The sequence below is a fragment of the Aspergillus bombycis genome (assembly GCF_001792695.1).
Source record: "Aspergillus bombycis strain NRRL26010 chromosome Unknown contig00026, whole genome shotgun sequence".
Lineage (NCBI taxonomy): Eukaryota > Fungi > Ascomycota > Eurotiomycetes > Eurotiales > Aspergillaceae > Aspergillus > Aspergillus bombycis.
This window is the reverse complement of record NW_019170028.1, coordinates 203797-224360: the sequence shown is the minus strand read 5'-3', so window position 1 is coordinate 224360 and position 20564 is coordinate 203797. Positions and strand designations below refer to the sequence as shown.

Here is a 20564-nt window from a genome sequence, read left to right as displayed (position 1 = left end):
ATAGGATCACTCTCCTTGAAGGGTTTCGGTATGCAACAGATGGAGTTGATAAGAATCACTGGCGGATAGACTTTTTGATGTCATGTGAAGCTGCCAGTTAAATGGTTAGAGTTAGCGTAGGGTCAAGTCAGTATCGGATCGGTATGGCCACCGTCCCCGTCACTGTCACTGTATGTGTCTGGTATGTCTCGTATGTATCCGGAGTATGGATGGATTGTTCCCACATCTCCTGGGCCTGAGGCAGAGGCCCGCCCCTCCTTCTCCCCTCTCCCGTGCTTTTCTTTATCAGCTTCCCAATCGCTTTGCATATTAGACCATTGCCTCTCTCGCATCCTTTTCTTCTTTTTCTTCATTCCTTTTTCTCAACTAACCCCTACTCAACTCCCCTCCTCTCCTCGCTCATCAACCCTCTCCCCTCATTCTCCAAGTAGAGAGGTCTCGGCTCGATATCTTTTCGGGTCCCTCCAACGATCTACCCCTCATAGTCTCTCTCCCCCCGCGTTCTTCCTCAGATTCCCGTTCCGAAACCGGGAGATTTTCTTCCCCTCCGCGAGCTGTCCGGCGGAAAGCTGCTCCTCGTCTCCGCTAGCTAGAGGTGACTCACTTCTGATTCCCGGACCCATTGGTCTCACCTCTAACTTTTAAACCCCTGGGGTGTCCTTCTAGAACATCTTGTCTCTCTCTTCTCCCTCTCCGCTCCATTCTTCCTCTATCCCCTCCTCCTCCTCCTCCTAACCCTCCTCTCCCACCTTTCACATCACCTCCCACCATGGCGGCTCCGTTTCGTCAGCCTGAGGAGGCGGTCGATGACACCGAGTTCATCGATGACCACCATGAACACCTCCGCGATACCGTGCACCATCGGTTGCGCGCCAATTCGTCCATTATGCACTTCCAGAAGATCCTCGTCGCCAACCGTGGTGAGATCCCCATTCGTATCTTCAGAACAGCCCACGAGCTGTCCTTGCAGACGGTTGCTATCTACTCTCATGAGGATCGACTGTCAATGCACCGTCAAAAGGCCGATGAGGCCTACATGATTGGCCACCGCGGTCAGTACACCCCTGTCGGTGCATACCTGGCGGGCGACGAGATCATCAAGATCGCCCTGGAGCACGGTGTCCAGCTGATCCACCCGGGCTACGGTTTCTTGTCCGAGAATGCCGACTTCGCCCGCAAGGTCGAGGACGCCGGTATGGTCTTTGTGGGACCCACTCCCGAGACCATTGACAGCTTGGGTGACAAGGTGTCGGCCCGTCGGCTGGCCATTCGCAGCCAGGTCCCTGTCGTCCCGGGTACTGAGGGTCCGGTCGAGCGCTATGAAGAGGTCAAGGAGTTCACTGACACCTATGGCTTCCCGATCATCATCAAGGCTGCCTTTGGCGGTGGTGGCCGTGGTATGCGTGTGGTCCGTGACCAGTCCGAGCTGCGTGACTCGTTCGAGCGGGCCACCTCCGAGGCCCGCTCTGCCTTCGGCAATGGCACCGTCTTCGTCGAGCGCTTCCTTGACAAGCCCAAGCACATTGAAGTCCAGCTTTTGGGTGACAGCCACGGCAACGTCGTCCATCTGTTTGAGCGTGATTGCTCCGTGCAGCGTCGTCACCAGAAGGTTGTCGAAGTCGCTCCTGCCAAGGACCTGCCCGCCGATGTCCGTGACCGCATCCTGGAGGATGCCGTGAAGCTGGCCAAGTCCGTCAACTACCGCAACGCCGGTACTGCTGAGTTCCTGGTGGACCAGCAGAACCGCCACTACTTCATTGAAATCAACCCTCGTATTCAAGTCGAGCACACTATCACCGAAGAGATCACCGGTATCGATATCGTGGCTGCACAGATCCAGATTGCTGCTGGTGCAAGCCTCGAGCAACTGGGCTTGACCCAGGACCGCATCTCCGCCCGTGGATTTGCCATTCAATGTCGTATTACCACGGAAGACCCCGCCAAGGGATTCTCCCCGGATACCGGTAAGATTGAGGTTTATCGTTCCGCTGGTGGTAACGGTGTCCGTCTGGACGGTGGTAACGGTTTTGCTGGTGCTATCATCACCCCTCACTACGACTCCATGCTGGTCAAGTGTACCTGCCGTGGTTCGACTTATGAAATCGCTCGCCGTAAGGTTGTGCGTGCTTTGGTCGAGTTCCGTATTCGTGGTGTGAAGACCAACATTCCCTTCCTGACTTCGCTTCTGAGCCACCCAACCTTCGTCGACGGAAACTGCTGGACCACGTTCATCGACGACACCCCCGAACTGTTCTCTCTCGTCGGCAGCCAGAACCGTGCCCAGAAGTTGCTCGCATACCTCGGTGATGTGGCTGTCAACGGCAGTAGCATCAAGGGCCAGATGGGCGAGCCCAAGCTCAAGGGTGATATCATCAAGCCGAAGCTGTTCGATGCCGAGGGCAAGCCGCTTGACGTCTCCGCCCCCTCCACCAAGGGTTGGAAGCAGATCCTGGACCGGGAGGGTCCGGCTGCTTTGCAAAGGCCGTGCGTGCCAACAAGGGTTGCTTGATCATGGATACTACCTGGCGTGACGCCCACCAGTCTTTGCTGGCCACCCGTGTACGTACCATCGACTTGTTAAACATCGCCCATGAAACCAGCCACGCCTACTCCAACGCGTACAGTTTGGAATGCTGGGGTGGTGCCACTTTCGATGTGGCCATGCGTTTCCTCTACGAGGACCCCTGGGACCGCCTGCGCAAGATGCGCAAGGCTGTTCCTAACATCCCCTTCCAGATGTTGCTCCGTGGTGCCAACGGTGTCGCCTACTCTTCCCTTCCGGACAACGCCATCTACCACTTCTGTAAGCAGGCCAAAAAGTGTGGTGTCGACATCTTCCGTGTCTTCGACGCTCTCAACGACGTCGATCAGCTCGAGGTCGGAATCAAGGCTGTTCACGCTGCCGAGGGTGTTGTCGAGGCCACCATGTGCTACAGCGGTGACATGCTGAACCCCCAGAAGAAGTACAACCTGGAGTACTATATGGCTTTGGTGGATAGGATTGTTGCCATGAAGCCTCACATCCTTGGTATCAAAGATATGGCTGGTGTGCTGAAGCCTCAGGCCGCTCGCCTGTTGGTGGGCTCCATCCGTCAGCGCTACCCTGACCTCCCCATCCACGTCCACACTCACGACTCCGCTGGAACCGGTGTGGCCTCCATGATTGCCTGTGCCCAGGCCGGTGCGGATGCTGTGGATGCCGCAACTGACAGCATGTCTGGTATGACCTCCCAGCCTAGCATTGGTGCTATTTTGGCCTCCCTTCAGGGCACTGAGCAGGACCCCGGTCTCAACCTGGCCCACGTACGCGCTATCGATAGCTACTGGGCACAGCTGCGCTTGCTCTACTCGCCTTTCGAGGCGGGTCTCACGGGCCCCGACCCCGAGGTCTATGAGCACGAGATCCCTGGTGGTCAGTTGACCAACCTCCTCTTCCAGGCCAGCCAGCTTGGCTTGGGTCAGCAGTGGGCCGAGACCAAGAAGGCCTACGAGGCGGCCAATGATCTACTCGGCGACATCGTGAAGGTCACTCCCACATCTAAGGTGGTCGGTGACTTGGCTCAGTTCATGGTCTCGAACAAGTTGACTCCGGAGGATGTTGTTGAGCGCGCTGGTGAATTGGACTTCCCTGGCTCTGTGCTCGAATTCCTCGAAGGTCTCATGGGACAGCCCTTCGGTGGATTCCCCGAGCCACTGCGCTCCCGCGCCCTGCGCGACCGCCGTAAGCTCGAGAAGCGTCCAGGTCTCTACCTCGAGCCTTTGGATCTGGTTAAGATCAAGAGCCAGATTCGGGAGAAGTTCGGTGCTGCTACTGAGTACGACGTGGCCAGCTTCGCCATGTACCCTAAGGTCTTCGAGGACTACAAGAAGTTCGTCCAGAAGTATGGCGATCTCTCTGTTTTGCCTACACGGTACTTCCTGGCCAAGCCTGAGATTGGCGAGGAGTTCCACGTCGAGCTGGAGAAGGGTAAGGTGCTCATCCTGAAGTTGTTGGCCATCGGCCCTCTTTCCGAGCAGACCGGTCAGCGTGAGGTCTTCTACGAAGTCAACGGTGAAGTGCGCCAGGTCGCCGTCGATGACAACAAGGCCTCTGTGGACAACACCTCTCGTCCTAAGGCCGATGTGGGTGACAGCAGCCAGGTCGGTGCTCCTATGAGCGGTGTGGTTGTTGAAATCCGTGTCCACGATGGTTTGGAGGTTAAGAAGGGTGACCCACTTGCCGTCCTGAGTGCCATGAAGATGGTAAGTTTACTACGAATCGCTTTTGCTATTACTGGTCAACTACAGCTGCTAACAACTTATTCAGGAAATGGTTATTTCTGCTCCTCACAGCGGCAAGGTCTCCGGCTTGCTGGTCAAGGAGGGCGATTCTGTGGACGGCCAGGATCTCGTCTGCAAGATCGTCAAAGCGTAAGCAAAAGAAAAGCTAAAAAACAAAAAATTAGAAAGAAAAAGAGAGGGATACCAAAACATGCCGCCAGAGTGCATGATGAAATGAATATTTGGATGTTTCATGTTCATATTAGAGCGTTGTTTGTCCCTTGTTGCTGTTTTATCTGGGTCGGGTTCAGGATTTTCCTTTTCGATAACAGGGGCCAAAAAAAAAACAAAGGCCTCTTAGCCACTGTATTTGAATTGAGTGACTTAATGATTTCATCTTATTCGTCTTGTAGCATCTCAGTCGTGATATACTCCGTATATACATGCTACCTCAAGTTGGGTGCGGTCTCACGCGGATCTAAATTCGGATACATCCTTAGCGCTCTCTCTCTATGTATACCTATCAGTATTCAAAGCTTAGCAGTAGGACCATTACCCTGTTCACCAACTGTCCTCAAGGCCTTCCACACTCGCATTCCCTCATCCCAGAGACCATCCTGCCAAATCTCCACCGATCCATCAGATCTCAGCTTCCTCATCTCCCGGTGGCTCTTCGTGCCCCAACCAATATCTGACTCGCCATGAACAAACTTAGTCAGTGGATCAATAAACGCATTCTTAATGATTGACTTCTCGTCCGCCTGGAGAACAGACCCATTCCCCCACCACCAGATATACTGATCCGTAGCATGCGTGACGCCCCATTCCGGCGGAATAGTCTCATCAGCACACTTAAGCCGGTACTCGACGCGATAACGATACAGGAGATGAGCAGCACCACCCAGCACGAGAGAATGCACGAGTCCTCGTTGCATCTTATACACCTGCATATCAGCATAAATACGGCCGAACGTATCGCAGTTCCAGTCCCGACATCCCGAGGGTAATTTGCCGTCTGGGCAATATAGTTTCATCAGAGTATCTACGAGGGGAGCCGGGTAATCGGCTAGGAGACGCTTGTAGAGCGACGAGCGGTCATTCTGGGGTGGGTACCAGGTAGCGTAGAGGGCACCTTCGTCGCGGCATTCGCCGAGCATGATGCGAACGTTACGGGCTGCGACACGGCGGCCGAAGTTGCCATTGTCGAGGGATTGGAAGATGGTGGGTTGGATGAAGAGAGAGTCAGTTGTGGGGCGAAATTGGTTGATCTTGAGGCTTGTTGCTGTGGAGAGGAGTTTGGAGCCCGGGACGGAGCGGAGCTGGGCGAGTTTGTCGGCCCAGGAGAGCGTGTGGGGGATGTCAAGGGCGGAGAGGAGCTCGTTGAATTGGATTTGGGCGGAGGGTGGGGCCTTGGGCTGGGCTACTGGGCTGTTGGACCAGATGCAGGCTTGCTTGATGATTGATTGGTCTTCTGGTAGGTGGATGTCGTAGGATAGTTGGTAGAAGACGGAATAGGCGCCTTGTTGCCAGGAAGCGGGTCAGGGTACATGGTTCTTTGTGTATTGGGAGGAGGTTGGATGGTTGCTTACCAGCTGAGTATCCTGATACGGTGATTTGGGAGGGATTGCCTCCGAAGAGGGCTATGTTGTCTCTCGTCCATTCGAGAGCTAGACGTTGGTCCCAGAAGCCCTGGTTTCCGACTGGTTCACTGACTGTGGCAGCATCGTGCTCCAGCTCAGAGGAGTACAAGAAGCCAAAGACGCCCAGACGGTATGCTGGCATAACCACGACAGCATTAAATGCTGCCTCGCCTAGGAGGGCGCCGGCGGAGAAAGTATTAGGGGTTCCGAATTGCAGAAAGCCTCCGTCTGTTACAGGGTTTTGATTAGCCTTTGTGATGAGGCATTCTTCCAAGGTAACTTACGAATAAACACGAGTACTGGCCAACCTGAAGAATTAAGTACTATTAGTTTTGCTTTTTTTTTTTACTTCTCTCTTAAGAGGAGGCTAGGGGGTTAGTCGACATACCATCCTTGGGTGGTTCACCAGCGGGAACCCAAACATTGCATTGAAAGCAATCCTCGCTCAAACCATCCCCAAGGGAAAGACCCGGGAAGCTAGGCTGGGGGCAGATGCCGGTTGCTCCAGCACATTGCCCGGGGTGGTCTTTGCTACCGTAGGAATACGATGGCGGTAATTTCTGGGCTTTCCGCCATCGTTCAGTCGGAGGTAAGGCGTAGCGGAGACCTCCGAAGTAATGACACCAGGGGGAATTGGTGGTTCTATCTGTGAGCGTGACACCCTGTACAAACCCACGATGTTCGAGGGATTTCAGGCAAGGATTCCGCAAGGGTTCCATGATGTGTCTTTGTTGGTTTGGAGTAGGCAGGCTGATGCTTGCTGGAATACGTGGCTCGGTTGTTTTGTTTTTCAGACACGTTGGCTTGCGCACCCCGAAATCGGGTAATAACTTTTAAGGAACCAATTGGTATCTGGTAAACCAGTCTTACATGAAGAAACAATCTTGAGTAGGCGCTACTGCCGTGTTTTATAGCTACTGAGACCGCGCAACTGGTGAAAATCTCCCAGCGCAATGACCCCAATCATGGCGGCGATAACAGGTCTGATAGCCGAGTAGATAAAGTGGGTGGGGCTGTTGGAGAAGGCCAAGGCAACTCATAGTTGAGGACCGATCGGGTCGGCAAAGGCGCCCTGTGGGAGGAAGAGATAGGACAGATGAGGAGAAACGAAGAGAGAGAGAGAGAGAGAGAGAAGGATTGGAGGTTGCATGGCTTGGGGAGAAACTACAAAAGAGTCCGTCCGATGATCTCGTTCCGCTTCGGCGCTACATCTGGACCCCGGGGGATGCCCGAGGCAGCGATGCCGGCCCCAAGGCCAAGGTCAACCAATAAACACAGTATCAGTCCTATTAGATCCGTCGCATCATTCCGAGATCATTCCGCACAAGAAGATCATAAGAGTCGATGTGCCGAATTGATTTATTTGGGAAGAGCGGAGCTGCAGTCAGACGCAGCGAGGATCCAGACCTTATCAGCCGTCGTACCCCCAAGCCCTAATCTGATAGTGACTTGTTCCCGGTACATATAGCCTTGAAGATGCCAAAGGCTCGCCATTAGGGAATATTACTGGCAATAACAAGTTGTTTGGCGAATCATGGGAGAGGTCAGTTCAACGGTGATTGGCACACAAAACATAATAGCTAACGATTGGACCATCGTCCAGTACTAGTATTCTGTGGCCTTCAACCTTGGGAATCCAAAGTTTCATTTGCTGCGATCCCCGCATTTGGCAACTCACCTGACGTCAAGCCGCCATCAATGATCGTCCAACGATCCCATTGAATTATACATCAGTCTACGCTGATTGATCATTCCCAGATTGATTGACTGTTTGACCTAAGCGGATCTGGGCACCTCTGCTCCCGCACCAATAATGATGAATCATCAACGTCTTTGGTTCATCTAGAGCTCCCAAAGACCCCAGGCAGTGACGAGGCCTCCATGAATAGTGATTGGGTCACTGGGGGGATTTGCCCCCTGCCGGCACTATAGGGAACACAGCTGGGATGATGTATCATTCATCCAGACTTTGCTCCATTCCTTGAATGGCCCTTTCCCTTACCCCTCTCTCTCTCTCTGGGTTCCCCCCGGTATTGAGCCATATATTACGGTCGCGTGTCCGGTGGTGGCTCGTCCCTCTTCAGTTACATTGGTTTGACATCTTCGATACATTTATCAATCAATCTTATCGACCTGGTAAGTTTGCTGAGCTTATGAAATGTCCATCTTGTGCCGTGATACTCGCATTTGTTGGCACACAGTGACTTTCCCTGTTCGGCACCAAACCGGAAGGATGACGTCTGGGACTCTTGGGGTGGCATATCAATCAACACAAACTTTGCTTCACGTATTTGACCAGAACAACAGCTAATATCTGCATAGTTGATATCAGAAGTCACTGAAGCCTTGAATCAAGCAACATGGACAACCAGCAGAACAACCCCCAGTCGCCCCGCCACTGGCACGGCAGCCTGGGCGATCGTTATGAGCACCACAACGTCTGGGTGACAGGCGGCCCTCCCCAGCCATACATGGCTCGACGGCCTTCTGCTGCCGAAGCAGCGAGTGCCACAGCTGATAGACGGGTATGCCCGTTCAGGCTTTCATCAAACTCTCACATAGGCTGACTGTCCTTAAACAATCCAGGAATCTGTCTCGTCTAGCATGTCTTCCGGCTCTAACAGCCCCCCAACTGCTCCAAACAGGAGACGTTCTAGTCAGGGTTCGTCCCTCTTTGAAAGTCTGACGAACCAGAAGCGGAACTCCACGGATCCTGCTTCGGCCGCACGCCGCGCAAGTTACAATGATCAGGCGCAGCAGGGCGGTTTCTTCTCGAAGTGGTGGGAAGGGTATACTCGTGGTTCTAAATAAGCCATTATTCATTTCATGCTGTGAAGGAAGGCAGAATGATATACTGGATGAGAGTTTATTATGTTGAAATGCTTATATGACTGTACGCCGAAGAGTGTTGCGCTTGATCTTGTATGTATTCGTTCGTATACAAGCATATTGTGTTAATGAAAGTGGACATATATAGGGAGATGTTCCATAGAGCCATAGTCGTAAGACTATATTTAGCACGTCTTGGTCTTGATTGCAAGACTGGGTGTGGAGATTGAGGCGGTTGAGTTGGACCGTATTCATGCCATAGGTCCAGTAGCCAGTGCGTATGAAGCACAGCCCGAGATTGTACTTGCAGGCCTCGCAATCTAATATGGGACTAGTGATCCCATATTCTTAACGGCGCTTCGAAATGGGCCCACAATCTACGATATGATCTTGATCATGACCCACATAGTTGTTGTCTTTCTTGACTACAGGGCGAGTCTATAATGGAAAATACATTACGGCATACTCCAGGTGAGCATGGAGCCGGGGGTGATCTCCGTACCATCATGTTGGCCTAAGAGCAGAGGAATACACTGCCAACAGGGGACAGGTAAAAGGACATGTTCTTGGACTCTGAAAGAGTTCCAACGGCCAAATAGCCACCAGTATCACACAGAGTGTGATGGGCCAAGCATCATGCAAATCTTTTCATCAATGGTTATGCGGATACATCACCCTTCGTGAAGCCTTCATTGTGAAAAGTGGATGCGTTTTTTGAACTTGAGAATTTGGATTCCTAACACGCCTATCCTCATGCCGTGGTAGAAACAAGTATTTCAAAGCAGAACGGCATATTTCCTGCCTTTTTTTATTGATTCATCATAAACGCAACCCCCTGGCTCCCCCAAAGACCAGAAATGAAACATTTACCGGACAATTCCGTCGAAGCGGTTCTTGAACCACTTGATGGTCTCGGTCTGGTTGATACGGTGAGGAGCACCGATGCGGGCCTTGCAGCGGCGACGCTTGGCGACACGCTCACCAGGGCGGGTCCTGATTCTCGTGTGAGTTTTTGACCTTTGTTGACCATTCCTGGTTATACTCACATGCAGCAGTAGAAGTCCATGCCGTAGATACCAATGCCAGGGTCGTACTTGATACCAAGATCGATGTGCTCGTTGATACCGAAGCCGAAGTTGCCGGTCTCGGAGAAGTTCCTCTTGCGGAGCTCGTACTCCTTGACCTTGAGACCACGCTCAAGGATCTCCTCGGCCTTGGGGCCACGGACGGTGACGTGGACGGCGATCTTTTCGTTACGACGGATACCGAAGGTACGGACAGTGTAGCGGGCCTTGCCTATGGATCACGGAAAATTTCTCCCATCAGCCATTCCATTCCGTAATATTTCGTAGTGTTTTTCCATATCCTCCACTATCAACTCAAAATATTCGGATCGAGGGCGTCCTTACTGTAGACAGGAGTCTGACCGCTCAGCTGCTCGAGCACCTTAGCAGCACGGGTAAGTCTGTCACCAGACTCTCCGACACTGATGTTAAGCACGAGCTTCTGGATGCGCAGCTCGCGCATGGGGTTCGCGCTCTTGTCCTTTCCGTCCGACTGCATGGCGATAAAACGTTAGAAAAAAAAATTCTCAGGCGATTAGAGTGGTTGAGTTGGTGAAATGGAACATACCATGGCGACTACTTTGGCGTGTATGGTCGACTCGTGTGATTAGAAGATTCGAAAGGAAGATCGAAAAGTGAGTAAAAGGGAATGTGCGGGCAAGTGGGAAGCGAGAAGCCCTTAGCGTCTTGGCACCGTCGGCTGGCGCTAAAGCGCAGAGCCGCGTCTAAGTCACGACACCCGCAGAGCTTCAGGAAGTTTGAGCGGGTGAGCTCGTGCCAGCAAGTCCTCCATTTTCTTGACGGGCGCCCAAGCTCAAAGTGAACGTTTCGTAGGAGTTTTCTTCTACTGCTTCACGCATATTCTTTGGTTCATATATCAAGCCGCATTCGTGCGCATATTTTAGGCAAAATGGCTGCCAACAAGCAGGGCAAGATGGTAAGTTTGATTTGATTGATCTTTGTTGCGGTCCAGACCTTCTCCTAAAGTACTTCATGAATAGTATTGGCTGACTTAGTCAAATTTATAGCAAAACCTCGTAAGTGGCAATGCGCTTGTTTAACCACCCGCCCGCGGAATTCTAATGTGCTGCAGATCAACTATCGGATGAGAGTTACCCTTAACGATGGCCGACAGATGACCGGACAAATGCTCGCATTTGATAAGGTACATTGACTCTCGATCATTACTTGCCTTGGTTGAACCTTTCATTAACAATGACACCTCAGCACATGAACCTCGTCCTCGCCGATACAGAAGAATTCCGCCGCGTCAAGCGGAAGTCCAAGCCAGCTGCTGGACCGGCTAATGCTCCCCTCGTGGAATCGGAAGAGAAGCGAACCCTCGGTCTTACGATTGTGCGCGGTACCCACGTCGTCTCTTGCTCTGTTGATGGACCTCCCCCTGCAGACCCCTCTGCACGACTTGGAACAAGCGTCCCAGGCGCAGCTGCTACCGCTGCAACTCTCGCCGCCGGTCCTGGAATCAGCAAACCCGCTGGACGTGGTCTACCTGTCGGACTTGGAGGCCCTGCTGCCGGTGTTGGAGGACCCCCACCTCCTCCTGGCGGCTTCCCCGGTTTCCCCCCGGGCGGCTTCCCAGGAGCGCCGCCACCGGGATTCGCTGGCCGTGGAGCGCCTCCGGGAGGACCTCGTAAGTTTCATTGGCGCTGAGATATGCTTGGAAGGAGACAGATTACTGACTTTTTAACTAGCTGGTTTCGCTCCTCCCCCAGGATTTGCTCCCCAGGGTGGACCTCGTAAGTGACTGACTTGGCTTCTTACGTCATACGTCATAGGCTAACTGGTATTGTGCAGCGGCCGGTTTCCAACCTCCTCCAGGGTTCCAGCCTCCGGGCCAGGGACGTGGATTCCCTCCGCCAGGATTTGGGGGACGGTGAAGCTTGTATGTCGAGCGGCACAACCGCTTACAATATTCCGACCCCAAGTGAAACATGGCGGCCTACTAGTGTTGGGATAAGAAATACGCATCCTACTCATATACCTGTTCGATGATTAGGCATAGCACACCGAGTTTTACCAGGCAAAGGCGTTGCGGCGTGTGCGGATGCAGGGAATGCCCGAGTAATAGCAAAGGTCGACCTGAGAAAAAAAAGTCGAGGACCAACAGAAGTAATGCTACATAGGTTTAAACGCTTAGTACTTATTCCCCCTGCGAATCATACACTGTCATTTCCACGATTTTCTTGTTCGTCCAATCGTAGGGCAATGCTCCGTAATCGAACTGATATTGGTGACCCCGGCAATTGGCTCACGTGACGTAGTCCGGGTAACTCCGCCCGGCAATCATTCCGCAGTCGGTGACGCCGAGCAACTTCAGCAACTGTCTTCCTGTTCCTGATCACTCTCCGCTCCCTTCCCTACCCCAATCGCCTGTCAAGATGGCCGCTGCAATCAAGGCGATCAACGCAAAGATCCGTTCCAACAAGGTTCTGGACTATGTCTGCTCTACACGTAAGTGCAATCCCAAACCATGTCATGCTTCCCTTCTCGACCGAGATCGGCCTGGATCAAGTCTTGCATCCGTTACACAGAGAAGGGAAAACGATCCATGGGCTCCTGCTATGGTTGCCCTTGGTCCTTATCATGGCGTCACTGGATTCATTCCGAAATGAAGAACAATGACTAATTTAACCTATCTTACCAGATTTCTGGGGCCCCGTCTCCAACTTCGGTATCCCCATTGCTGCCGTGATGGATACCCAGAAGGACCCTGAAATGTACGCCCGACCACCTTTCCATCCCTTTCTTCCTCCCGGCGCAGTCTTTTCACTCTTGTGCCGCAAGTCTATGACAAGAGAAAGTCAACTAACCCAACAAACAGTATCTCCGGCCAGATGACCGGCGCCCTTGTCGTCTACTCGGGAACCTTCATGCGCTACGCCCTCGCCGTCTCCCCTAAGAACTACCTCCTCTTCGCCTGTCACGCCATTAACTTCTCCGCCCAATGTACTCAAGGATACCGCTACCTCAACTACTGGAAGTATGTTGCCCTCGATACCTAGAACCTGTGACGGAAGGGATTGGAAGAAGCTAACCTATTTCAATAGCTGGGGTGGCCGTGAAGCTAAGCTCGCTGCTGAAGCCGCTGAGAAGGGCTCGCAGGCCCCCGAGGCCGGCGCATAAATGATCCGAACCTTGTCTTTACCTGCCGTGTGGCCGAGAACAGAGGATGCCCGTTTTCAATCAGTAGTAGATTTAGACCTCACAAGAGACAAGTGGCCAATGGATGGCGATTTGTGGAATACAGATCGGATCGGATGCAAGAGGCTGGCCTCATTTAACACTGGTTTTCTTTGGGTAGAAGAACGGATTGCGTGCGGCTTGAGCCGACTAGTTGGGTAGTCGGCCTTCACCTGATTATTTTTATGGACTGGCATTGGCGAAAGGGCCTTGAGGCTTCTGGTCTTGTTTCTATCATGTTTTCATGGCATTGGGCTGTGGTATAGTGCAGCTTGCATGGCGAGGGTTCAGGGTATCTTTTAGCCTCTGCCGCCTTTACTGTTTTGTATATAACAATTTCAGGTGAAATCTAAATGGATTGAAGGGGAAACAATCATGCTGTTTCTTTCGTATCATTCTTGTCTGTGCGGTATTCTTGAAACAATTTGGTACATGGCAATGGCAAGCAGGATGGGTATTCACAGTGTACACCAATTTAATCACGGAGAATTCCATCTGGGACGTTAGGCAAGAAGGGAAGGCTAGGACAAAATGTCAAGATAGTGTCCCGAAATTCAGTCTTGCTATTCAAACAGAGCCAGTCTTATAACATAGCATCAATCATTCATGTTCAGGAGGACGCCTACTTTGAGACGACCAAAGGTTATAGACGTTCACAGCGACTGGAGAATGTATTAACCAGACTTTGAGTCGCAGTATCCAGGGGACGGAGGAGCTCCTCCTCCGACCCAGTTTGCTAGAGTAAGTGAAGTCGTATAGAGGCAACTAATTACGCCGAAGATGGTAAGAGCAATGTCAGCGATCTGCTGTTTTCTTGAGTGCGCACAGGCTCTCAAATGCAACAGAGGCTACAATAGACTAGGTTAGCGTTATCTGTCACCATTAAGCAAGTGGAATTTGGGGGTAAATACCGGGTATACGTAAATAAGTGGAACGCAGGCAAAGCTACCGACAAGTGAGACAAATTTGTCAAGATCGTCTGCTCCACCCCACCCAACGAACGCACAAATCATGACAAGGAAGAAGCGAAAACAGTTCTTCTGCCATTTGATTCTGGGGTTATACTTGCCGCTGCGTGTGAAGAGCTCATTTTCCATGATTCGGATGGCTGGGAAGAGCTGCAGAGGTGTGCTCAGCAGAATCGCAAGCGAATAGAGGAATTGGACACCATTCACAAACTTGTCGTCTTGAGGAAGGTTGAGAATAACCACCGTTTTCGTTGCAGATCCGTACGCGGCATAGCTCAGCGCACCAGCAGAGAGGAAAATAATAGTGATAATAACCATTACACCAGCGAGAACGCCAGGGAATTGCTGCGGACGCTTCATCGACTCCTGGATTGGAATGATGAGACCAATACCCTCGTAAGTGAAAATAGCCGTCCCGATGAAAAGCGTCCATGTAGATGGATTGAAGGATATGATATCCGAAACGCCGCCTTGTGCAGAGATAGTTAGGATATCATAGTAGTAGAGATAGATCAGACCAAGCAGGATGAAAACATCTGCAATTAGAGCCGTAAACCCAAGCTTGCTGATATCGCGAATCAATGAAAGAGGTAAGAAGATGACCAGCTGTATCAGGACCATGAACTTGATGTCAATGAAGGACTTGCACTTGCTGACTGCAAGAACGAAAGCCTGCAAGTTCTCAGCAGTGAACACAATATATGCAGATACAAATCCCAATTGACTCAGGACTATAGATCCAAGGATAATGCGTCGCATATGCTTTCCATAAAGGATGCCGCCAATATCACCAAACGAGCCATCAATTTTCAGTCGGGTGTTGACAAGAAGTATGAAAGCATAGTAGCTGAGAAGTGACACACCAAGCAACACCAGACTACTAAATAGCATACCGCCATTCAGAAAAGCTCTTGGAAGGAACAAGACCCCTGTACCAACGAAAGACTTGAGCAGAAGTAGAGCTGCTCCAGTCCTAGTATTGGTTCCAGTGCCTCCGCGAGGCTTCCGTTTTCTTCTTCCAGGAGTCTCAGGACGAAGGAGGGCCGATCTTTCTCCTGGCTCTCTGCCATCCTCTTCCCAGGCGTCAGAGAAGTACTCATCAGGCCCCAGCACTTCATCATCTTCTTCTAGCTCCTCTCCCGCAAAGTGGCCGAAAAGAGTCAAAAATTCTAAGAAGCTGCTGGTTGGGAGCTGGTGTTGAGGCAGAGGAGGCTGTGGTCCCGGGCCATCAGGGCTTCCTGGAATATTTGAAGCTACAGTTCTCCGGATATAGTCTCTGCGGAATCCTCCTGGTATACGAATGCTGTTGATATTCATCGTCTCATCTTGTGGTGTGGGTCGGTTTATGCTGAAGCTCTTGCTCCGATTGAATCTCGAAGGACTTCCTGCTTCTGCACCTTCCGCCCACCTGTAAACCTGCCTTGTAATGTCACCTCCTTGAAGCTGCAAGCTGGAGAATTCCTCGTCATTTGTAGCATCCCCAGAGGCAGCATCATCTCGACTCTCGACAGTGTTGTGCGGTAGTACCAAGTGTCTTTTGACGACTTCCGGGTCTTCATATGGCCCTGCTGAGTATTCTGAACCTTCCCACCCGGGCTTATTGTCAAATGAACCATAGTTGGACCTGATTGGCTGAGCCTGCTGCAAGGCAGGGGAAGCAGTGTGTCTTGGCGGAGTCCCAAGCCTCGGAGGTGAGCGACCGAGGCTTTCTTGAAGGGCAGATGCGATCATGGATTGCCCAGGGCCTGGTAGAGACGCTAAATTATCCACTTTCCGGATATCCTCATCTGTGCTTGTCGCTGGTTGGATCGGTACCGGCAGTTGTCTGGTTGCATGGGGATATGAGCTAGATGGAGAAGGTACTGGAGATGCTAGCCGCGCAATTGAGATTTGCCTCGATGAAGCTTCCACTGAGGGAGAGCCAGGGCGCAATGCGCTCGTTGAGAGCGGTGTTGACTGACGAGGTTGAGATGAGGAACCTTCCCCATTGTCTGCATGTGAGGGTGAAGCCATGACTTGATATTGGATTATGGAGCAACACAGGAGAGCTTAAAGTTTCCTTAGTTTGAAAACAACGCTTTGCTATATTGACGCCCTCTACCTAGCGTTGCCAGACGCGAAGGGTTATAGCGAGCCGTATGTACTTGTAGGATAATCTTAAGAAAGAGCTGGTTTACAGCAGACCAGGACAGAGTAGAAACAATCTACTGTATGTTGTGTTCTCTTCATAAACAAGCGAAGAGAGAAAAAAAGCAAAGAAAGAAAGAAAAAAAATATTTGGAAATCACTATTCGCCCAGCCACCCAGCAACACAAACAAATTGAGAGACGATGGAAGCTTCAGCTTTCCCTAGAGTCGATGACCATGGGAGTCACTGGACCGGACCGGCGGTGGGGTTTGCACTGTTTGTCTATCTCGGCAGATGAGATCATCGTCAGCCATGGACCCATGCCTTTCATTGCATTTACTAGTGCCAACCACTGCCAACGCCTCCTAGATCTAGTACTACGTACTCCGTACTATATGAGGTGTCGTGTTTTCTCCTTTCTTTCCTGAAGCGCGCACTTTTCTTACAGTGGGGTGTTTGTTTTTTCTCTCCCGCGGTTAACTCTCCTGGGTTTGTGCGTTCTGTCGGTCCTTATCGATACGATACTTCACTGTTTACTGTAGTGACAATCTGCCCCCACTTGCATTATTGTATGAAAAAAGCACTGAATACCCTCTTGCAATAAGAAGTTGGACGTATCCGATGACGCATAGCCGAGACGAGCGTACCTCGGACTCGATGTCTCGGAGAAGGCCCAACTTCTCAACACGAACTGCTCAAGAGGATGTCTCTAGACTGGCTCCAAGCGATTCCCCCATTGCATCTCCCGAGGAGAACAGCAAGTTCCTTAATTGGAGAAACGCGCTTTCACTTCGCCCGTACGAGCCATTGAACTCCTCTTCTCATACAACAGAGCGTCAGCGCCACTCGTTACCCTCGAATTTCTTTGGTAGCATATCCCGTTGGTGGGACAAACCCGACAATGATGGACCGCAAGGTACCTCGAACAGAGTACACCTACCAGTTGACCTTCCTACAGGGCCACTACGAGACTCTAGTGTGGACCAAAAGGAACGAGATGGCCCAAAGAATCGCGCTGCTGATAGTGCTGCAAAACTCGGAACTTTCTCGGGAGTTTTTGTACCGACCACCTTGAACGTCCTAAGCATTCTGATGTTCCTTCGCTTCGGATTTATCCTTGGGCAAGCGGGCCTGCTAGGGATGCTAGGTAATTTGAATTACTCTGCCTGTGTAGCCTGGAATGATGACTAACCGTGGTCTGAAGGCTTGCTCGCTGTTTCATACACCATCAATTTAGTGACCACCATGTCTCTTTCTGCCATTGCGACCAACGGAACTGTTAAAGGAGGGGGTGCCTACTATCTAATTTCTCGATCACTGGGCCCAGAGTTTGGCGGTTCCATTGGTATAGTGTTCTACCTGGGCTATGTGTTGAATACCGGTATGAACGCAGTTGGTCTTGTTGACTGTTTCACGCAAAACTTTGGAACAGAGTCTGGCACTTTATCCAATTTTCTTGAAGAAGGTTTCTGGTGGCAGTATCTCTGGGGTACCATCATTCTTCTCACCTGCACTGGAATCTGCCTAGCCGGGAGTTCCATTTTTTCTAGAGCAAGCAACGGTCTGCTCGTCATTCTGTTAGTTGCGACCTTCAGCATCCCGGCATCCGCGATCTTTATGAAGCCATTTAGTATTCCCAACCTCCATGTGACATTCACTGGAGTGCGCCTTCAGACACTGTTGGAGAATCTTAAACCCAGGCTCACCAAGGGCGCGGCTGGCAGCCAGATCCACGGAAAGGAAAACTTCCAGGACCTCTTTGGAATATTGTTTCCTGCTACAGGCGGTATATTCGCGTAAGTTTATTATCGGTTTATGATGGACGTAGGCTCATGAAGTGATAGTGGTGCCAGCATGTCGGGGGATCTGAGGAACCCCAGTCATTCGATCCCAAAGGGTACACTTTCGGGGTTGGCTCTGACATTTGTCACCTATACACTTGTAATAGTTGCGATGGCAGCCTCTATAACAAGGGAGTCGCTGTACAAGAATAGCGATATCATCCAAGTGGTAAGTTTAGATGTTCAAACTTGGTTGCGGACTTTGACTAAAACGAACCAGACAAATGCATCGGGAATTCTTATTCTTCTAGGAGAGTTCGCGACAACTTTCTTCTCGGCACTGATGGGCGTAATCGGCTCTGCGAAGCTTTTACAAGCAATTGCACGGGACGATTTGGTCCCTGGCCTGAAGATTTTCAGCAAGGGCACCAAGGAAAACGATGAACCGGTCCACGCAATCATTGTAACCTTTGTTGTTGCGCAATTGACGATGCTTTTTGACATTAATCAGATAGCATCCTTTGTCACAATGACATATCTCATGACATTCCTGGTGATGAACCTCGCATGTTTTCTTCTAAAGATTGGATCCGCTCCTAATTTTCGGCCGTCCTTTCACTATTTCAAGTGGCAGACCGCTGCAGCAGGAGCTTTGGTTTGTGGAGCTTCCATGTTCTTTGTGGATGGTGTCTATGCCACAGGCTGTGTCGGTATCTTAATCCTACTATTTTTGCTGATCCATTATACTTCCCCTCCCAAGCCGTGGGGCGATGTGAGTCAAAGCCTTATATATCATCAAGTGCGCAAATATCTACTTCGCCTTCGACAAGAACATGTTAAATTCTGGCGGCCCCAAATTCTGCTGTTTGTGACCAATCTCGATGACCAATATAAGATGGTCTCCTTTTGCAACTCATTGAAGAAAGGCGCTTTATTCGTACTGGGCCACGTTATTGTGACTGATGATTTCTCATCCGCGGTGCCCGAAGCTCGCCGCCAGCAAACCACCTGGACCAAGTTTGTTGAGAATTCAAAAGTGAAAGCTTTTGTCAATATTGCAGTTTCTCCCTCTGCAGAATGGGGTATCCGTAACATCGTGTTAAACTCTGGTCTGGGAGGAATGCGGCCAAATATAGTTGTCATTGACCAATTTCGCAATGGCCAGTCATTGGTTGAGACATTGCAACCTAGAAAAGACTCGAATGAGAGACACGACGTGGCTCCTAAGTCTGCGGCGGATGATGTACCTCGGTCACAAATGAGCTGCGCAAACTACGTCACAATATTAGAAGATCTTCTCTTCAAGCTCCGCATCAATGTTGCTGTGGCAAAAGGGTTCGAAAATCTTGAGCTGCCTACGTCTGGACGGCACCAGAAAAAATACATCGATCTCTGGCCTATTCAAATGTCTGCAGAACTTGGGGCTGACAGCGAAAGCAAGAAGAATGTTCTTACCACTAACTTTGATACATATACCCTTATCCTCCAGTTGGGGTGTATTCTGAACACCGTGCCTTCCTGGAAGAAGACGTACAAATTACGGGTAGCCGTGTTCGTCGAGTACGAAACGGATGTTGATGATGAGCGAGGGCGGGTCCAAGCGCTCCTTGAAAAGCTGAGAATCGAGGCGGAAATTCTGGTCTTCTGGCTCGCATGTGGCGATGTCAAAAGTTATCGCATCATTGTAAATGGTGACAGGTCGCCGGGGGTTAGAGATATGCAGGACAAGGTGCAAACTGCCTTGAAAGATGAAGGCTGGTGGCAGGATATTGAAAAGTTTCGTAGGAGATCCCACAACCAACCCAACGCAGACGACTTTGGAGCCGAGTTGGGAAGGGTTTCCAGTTGGCATGGTGCTTCTAGTCATGACACTTTACAAAAGGCTCCAGCCCAGTTTGCGGGTGGGATAAAGAAGCTCATGGAATCAACCAGGCGTCGGCGTTCTATTTCCAGCTTAAAAGGGCTTGGTGGTGTGAATTTGGGCATGCAAACGCATCGCTTACTAGATAGCTTCGTTGATTACGACTCAAGCGACAGTTCTTCAAGCGACAGCGAGTTTGAGCCCTTTGTCGATGAGAGAGAGGATGACACAATCAACAAGGATCCTGCATCCCCAGATACTACGAGACACGACGTTCCATCTATAGTTGCCCCTGATGCCTCTCCTAAGAGCCGAGCGAGTGGAGCCCGACCACCTATCAGCCGTTCGGCGTCCAGCAATCGATTTAGTTCGTCGCCGATTCCTGAAGCTCAAGTCAACACCGATGAAGGTGCGGGACCCTCGATCATGTTCGCACCAAGCTCACCCCCTCCACGGGCTTCTAACTGGCGTGAATCTATTTATACGCGTCGATCATCGTCGGTAGGGTCTGGCGCTGCGTCCGGATACCCCCGGCGGGCGTCTGTGCCTTTGTCCTTTAATGATCTTCCTAGCCGAGCACAACACCTGATTCTGAATGAGTTGATGGCAGAGCATAGCAGTGAAACTGCCGTCATCTTTACAACACTGCCGTCTCCCATGGAAGGCACCGCACAAGGTGAGGCGGCGAGTGAATCTTATCTGAGTGACCTGGAAGTCTTATGGCAGGGGTTGCCACCGTGTTTGCTCGTACATAGCAACAGTATGACGGTGACAATGAACCTGTAATGATGCTATGATGGAAATAGATCTCTTGTATTTTGAGCTGCACAGA

At 51.2% G+C, this 20564-nt stretch overlaps 7 protein-coding genes across 7 annotated transcripts; 4 read left to right on the top strand and 3 right to left on the bottom strand.

The window, feature by feature from the left end:
• Positions 1-769: 769 nt before the first annotated feature.
• ABOM_003712 (pyruvate carboxylase) lies at positions 770-4414 on the top strand (the record flags this gene model as incomplete). Its single annotated transcript, XM_022530842.1, has 3 exons — positions 770-2488; positions 2542-4242; positions 4307-4414. 3 exons carry the CDS (start codon positions 770-772, stop codon positions 4412-4414), a joined length of 3528 nt encoding a protein of 1175 aa, XP_022390767.1.
• Positions 4415-4790: 376 nt separating this feature from the next.
• ABOM_003711 (putative carboxylesterase) lies at positions 4791-6619 on the bottom strand (the record flags this gene model as incomplete). The annotated part of the gene is made up of 4 exons (XM_022530841.1): positions 4791-5779; positions 5850-6128; positions 6185-6208; positions 6289-6619. The coding sequence occupies 4 exons, from the start codon at positions 6617-6619 to the stop codon at positions 4791-4793; spliced, it is 1623 nt and encodes a 540-aa protein (XP_022390770.1).
• Positions 6620-8260: 1641 nt separating this feature from the next.
• ABOM_003710 (uncharacterized protein) lies at positions 8261-8711 on the top strand (the record flags this gene model as incomplete). Its single annotated transcript, XM_022530840.1, has 2 exons — positions 8261-8425; positions 8487-8711. The coding sequence occupies 2 exons, from the start codon at positions 8261-8263 to the stop codon at positions 8709-8711; spliced, it is 390 nt and encodes a 129-aa protein (XP_022390769.1).
• An 884-nt stretch (positions 8712-9595) lies between these two features.
• Positions 9596-10292, bottom strand: ABOM_003709 (60S ribosomal protein uL5; the record flags this gene model as incomplete). The annotated part of the gene is made up of 3 exons (XM_022530839.1): positions 9596-9722; positions 9776-10025; positions 10139-10292. 3 exons carry the CDS (start codon positions 10290-10292, stop codon positions 9596-9598), a joined length of 531 nt encoding a protein of 176 aa, XP_022390834.1.
• A 411-nt stretch (positions 10293-10703) lies between these two features.
• Positions 10704-12937, top strand: ABOM_003708 (small nuclear ribonucleoprotein SmB; the record flags this gene model as incomplete). The annotated part of the gene is made up of 9 exons (XM_022530838.1): positions 10704-10730; positions 10836-10958; positions 11021-11444; positions 11506-11550; positions 11609-11687; positions 12132-12265; positions 12459-12531; positions 12636-12794; positions 12862-12937. The coding sequence occupies 9 exons, from the start codon at positions 10704-10706 to the stop codon at positions 12935-12937; spliced, it is 1140 nt and encodes a 379-aa protein (XP_022390835.1).
• Positions 12938-13863: 926 nt separating this feature from the next.
• Positions 13864-15975, bottom strand: ABOM_003707 (putative amino acid transporter; the record flags this gene model as incomplete). Its single annotated transcript, XM_022530837.1, has 1 exon — positions 13864-15975. One exon carries the CDS (start codon positions 15973-15975, stop codon positions 13864-13866), a length of 2112 nt encoding a protein of 703 aa, XP_022390832.1.
• Positions 15976-16747: 772 nt separating this feature from the next.
• On the top strand, positions 16748-20518 carry ABOM_003706 (putative cation chloride cotransporter; the record flags this gene model as incomplete). Its single annotated transcript, XM_022530836.1, has 4 exons — positions 16748-17237; positions 17295-17886; positions 17935-18100; positions 18152-20518. 4 exons carry the CDS (start codon positions 16748-16750, stop codon positions 20516-20518), a joined length of 3615 nt encoding a protein of 1204 aa, XP_022390833.1.
• Positions 20519-20564: the final 46 nt, after the last annotated feature.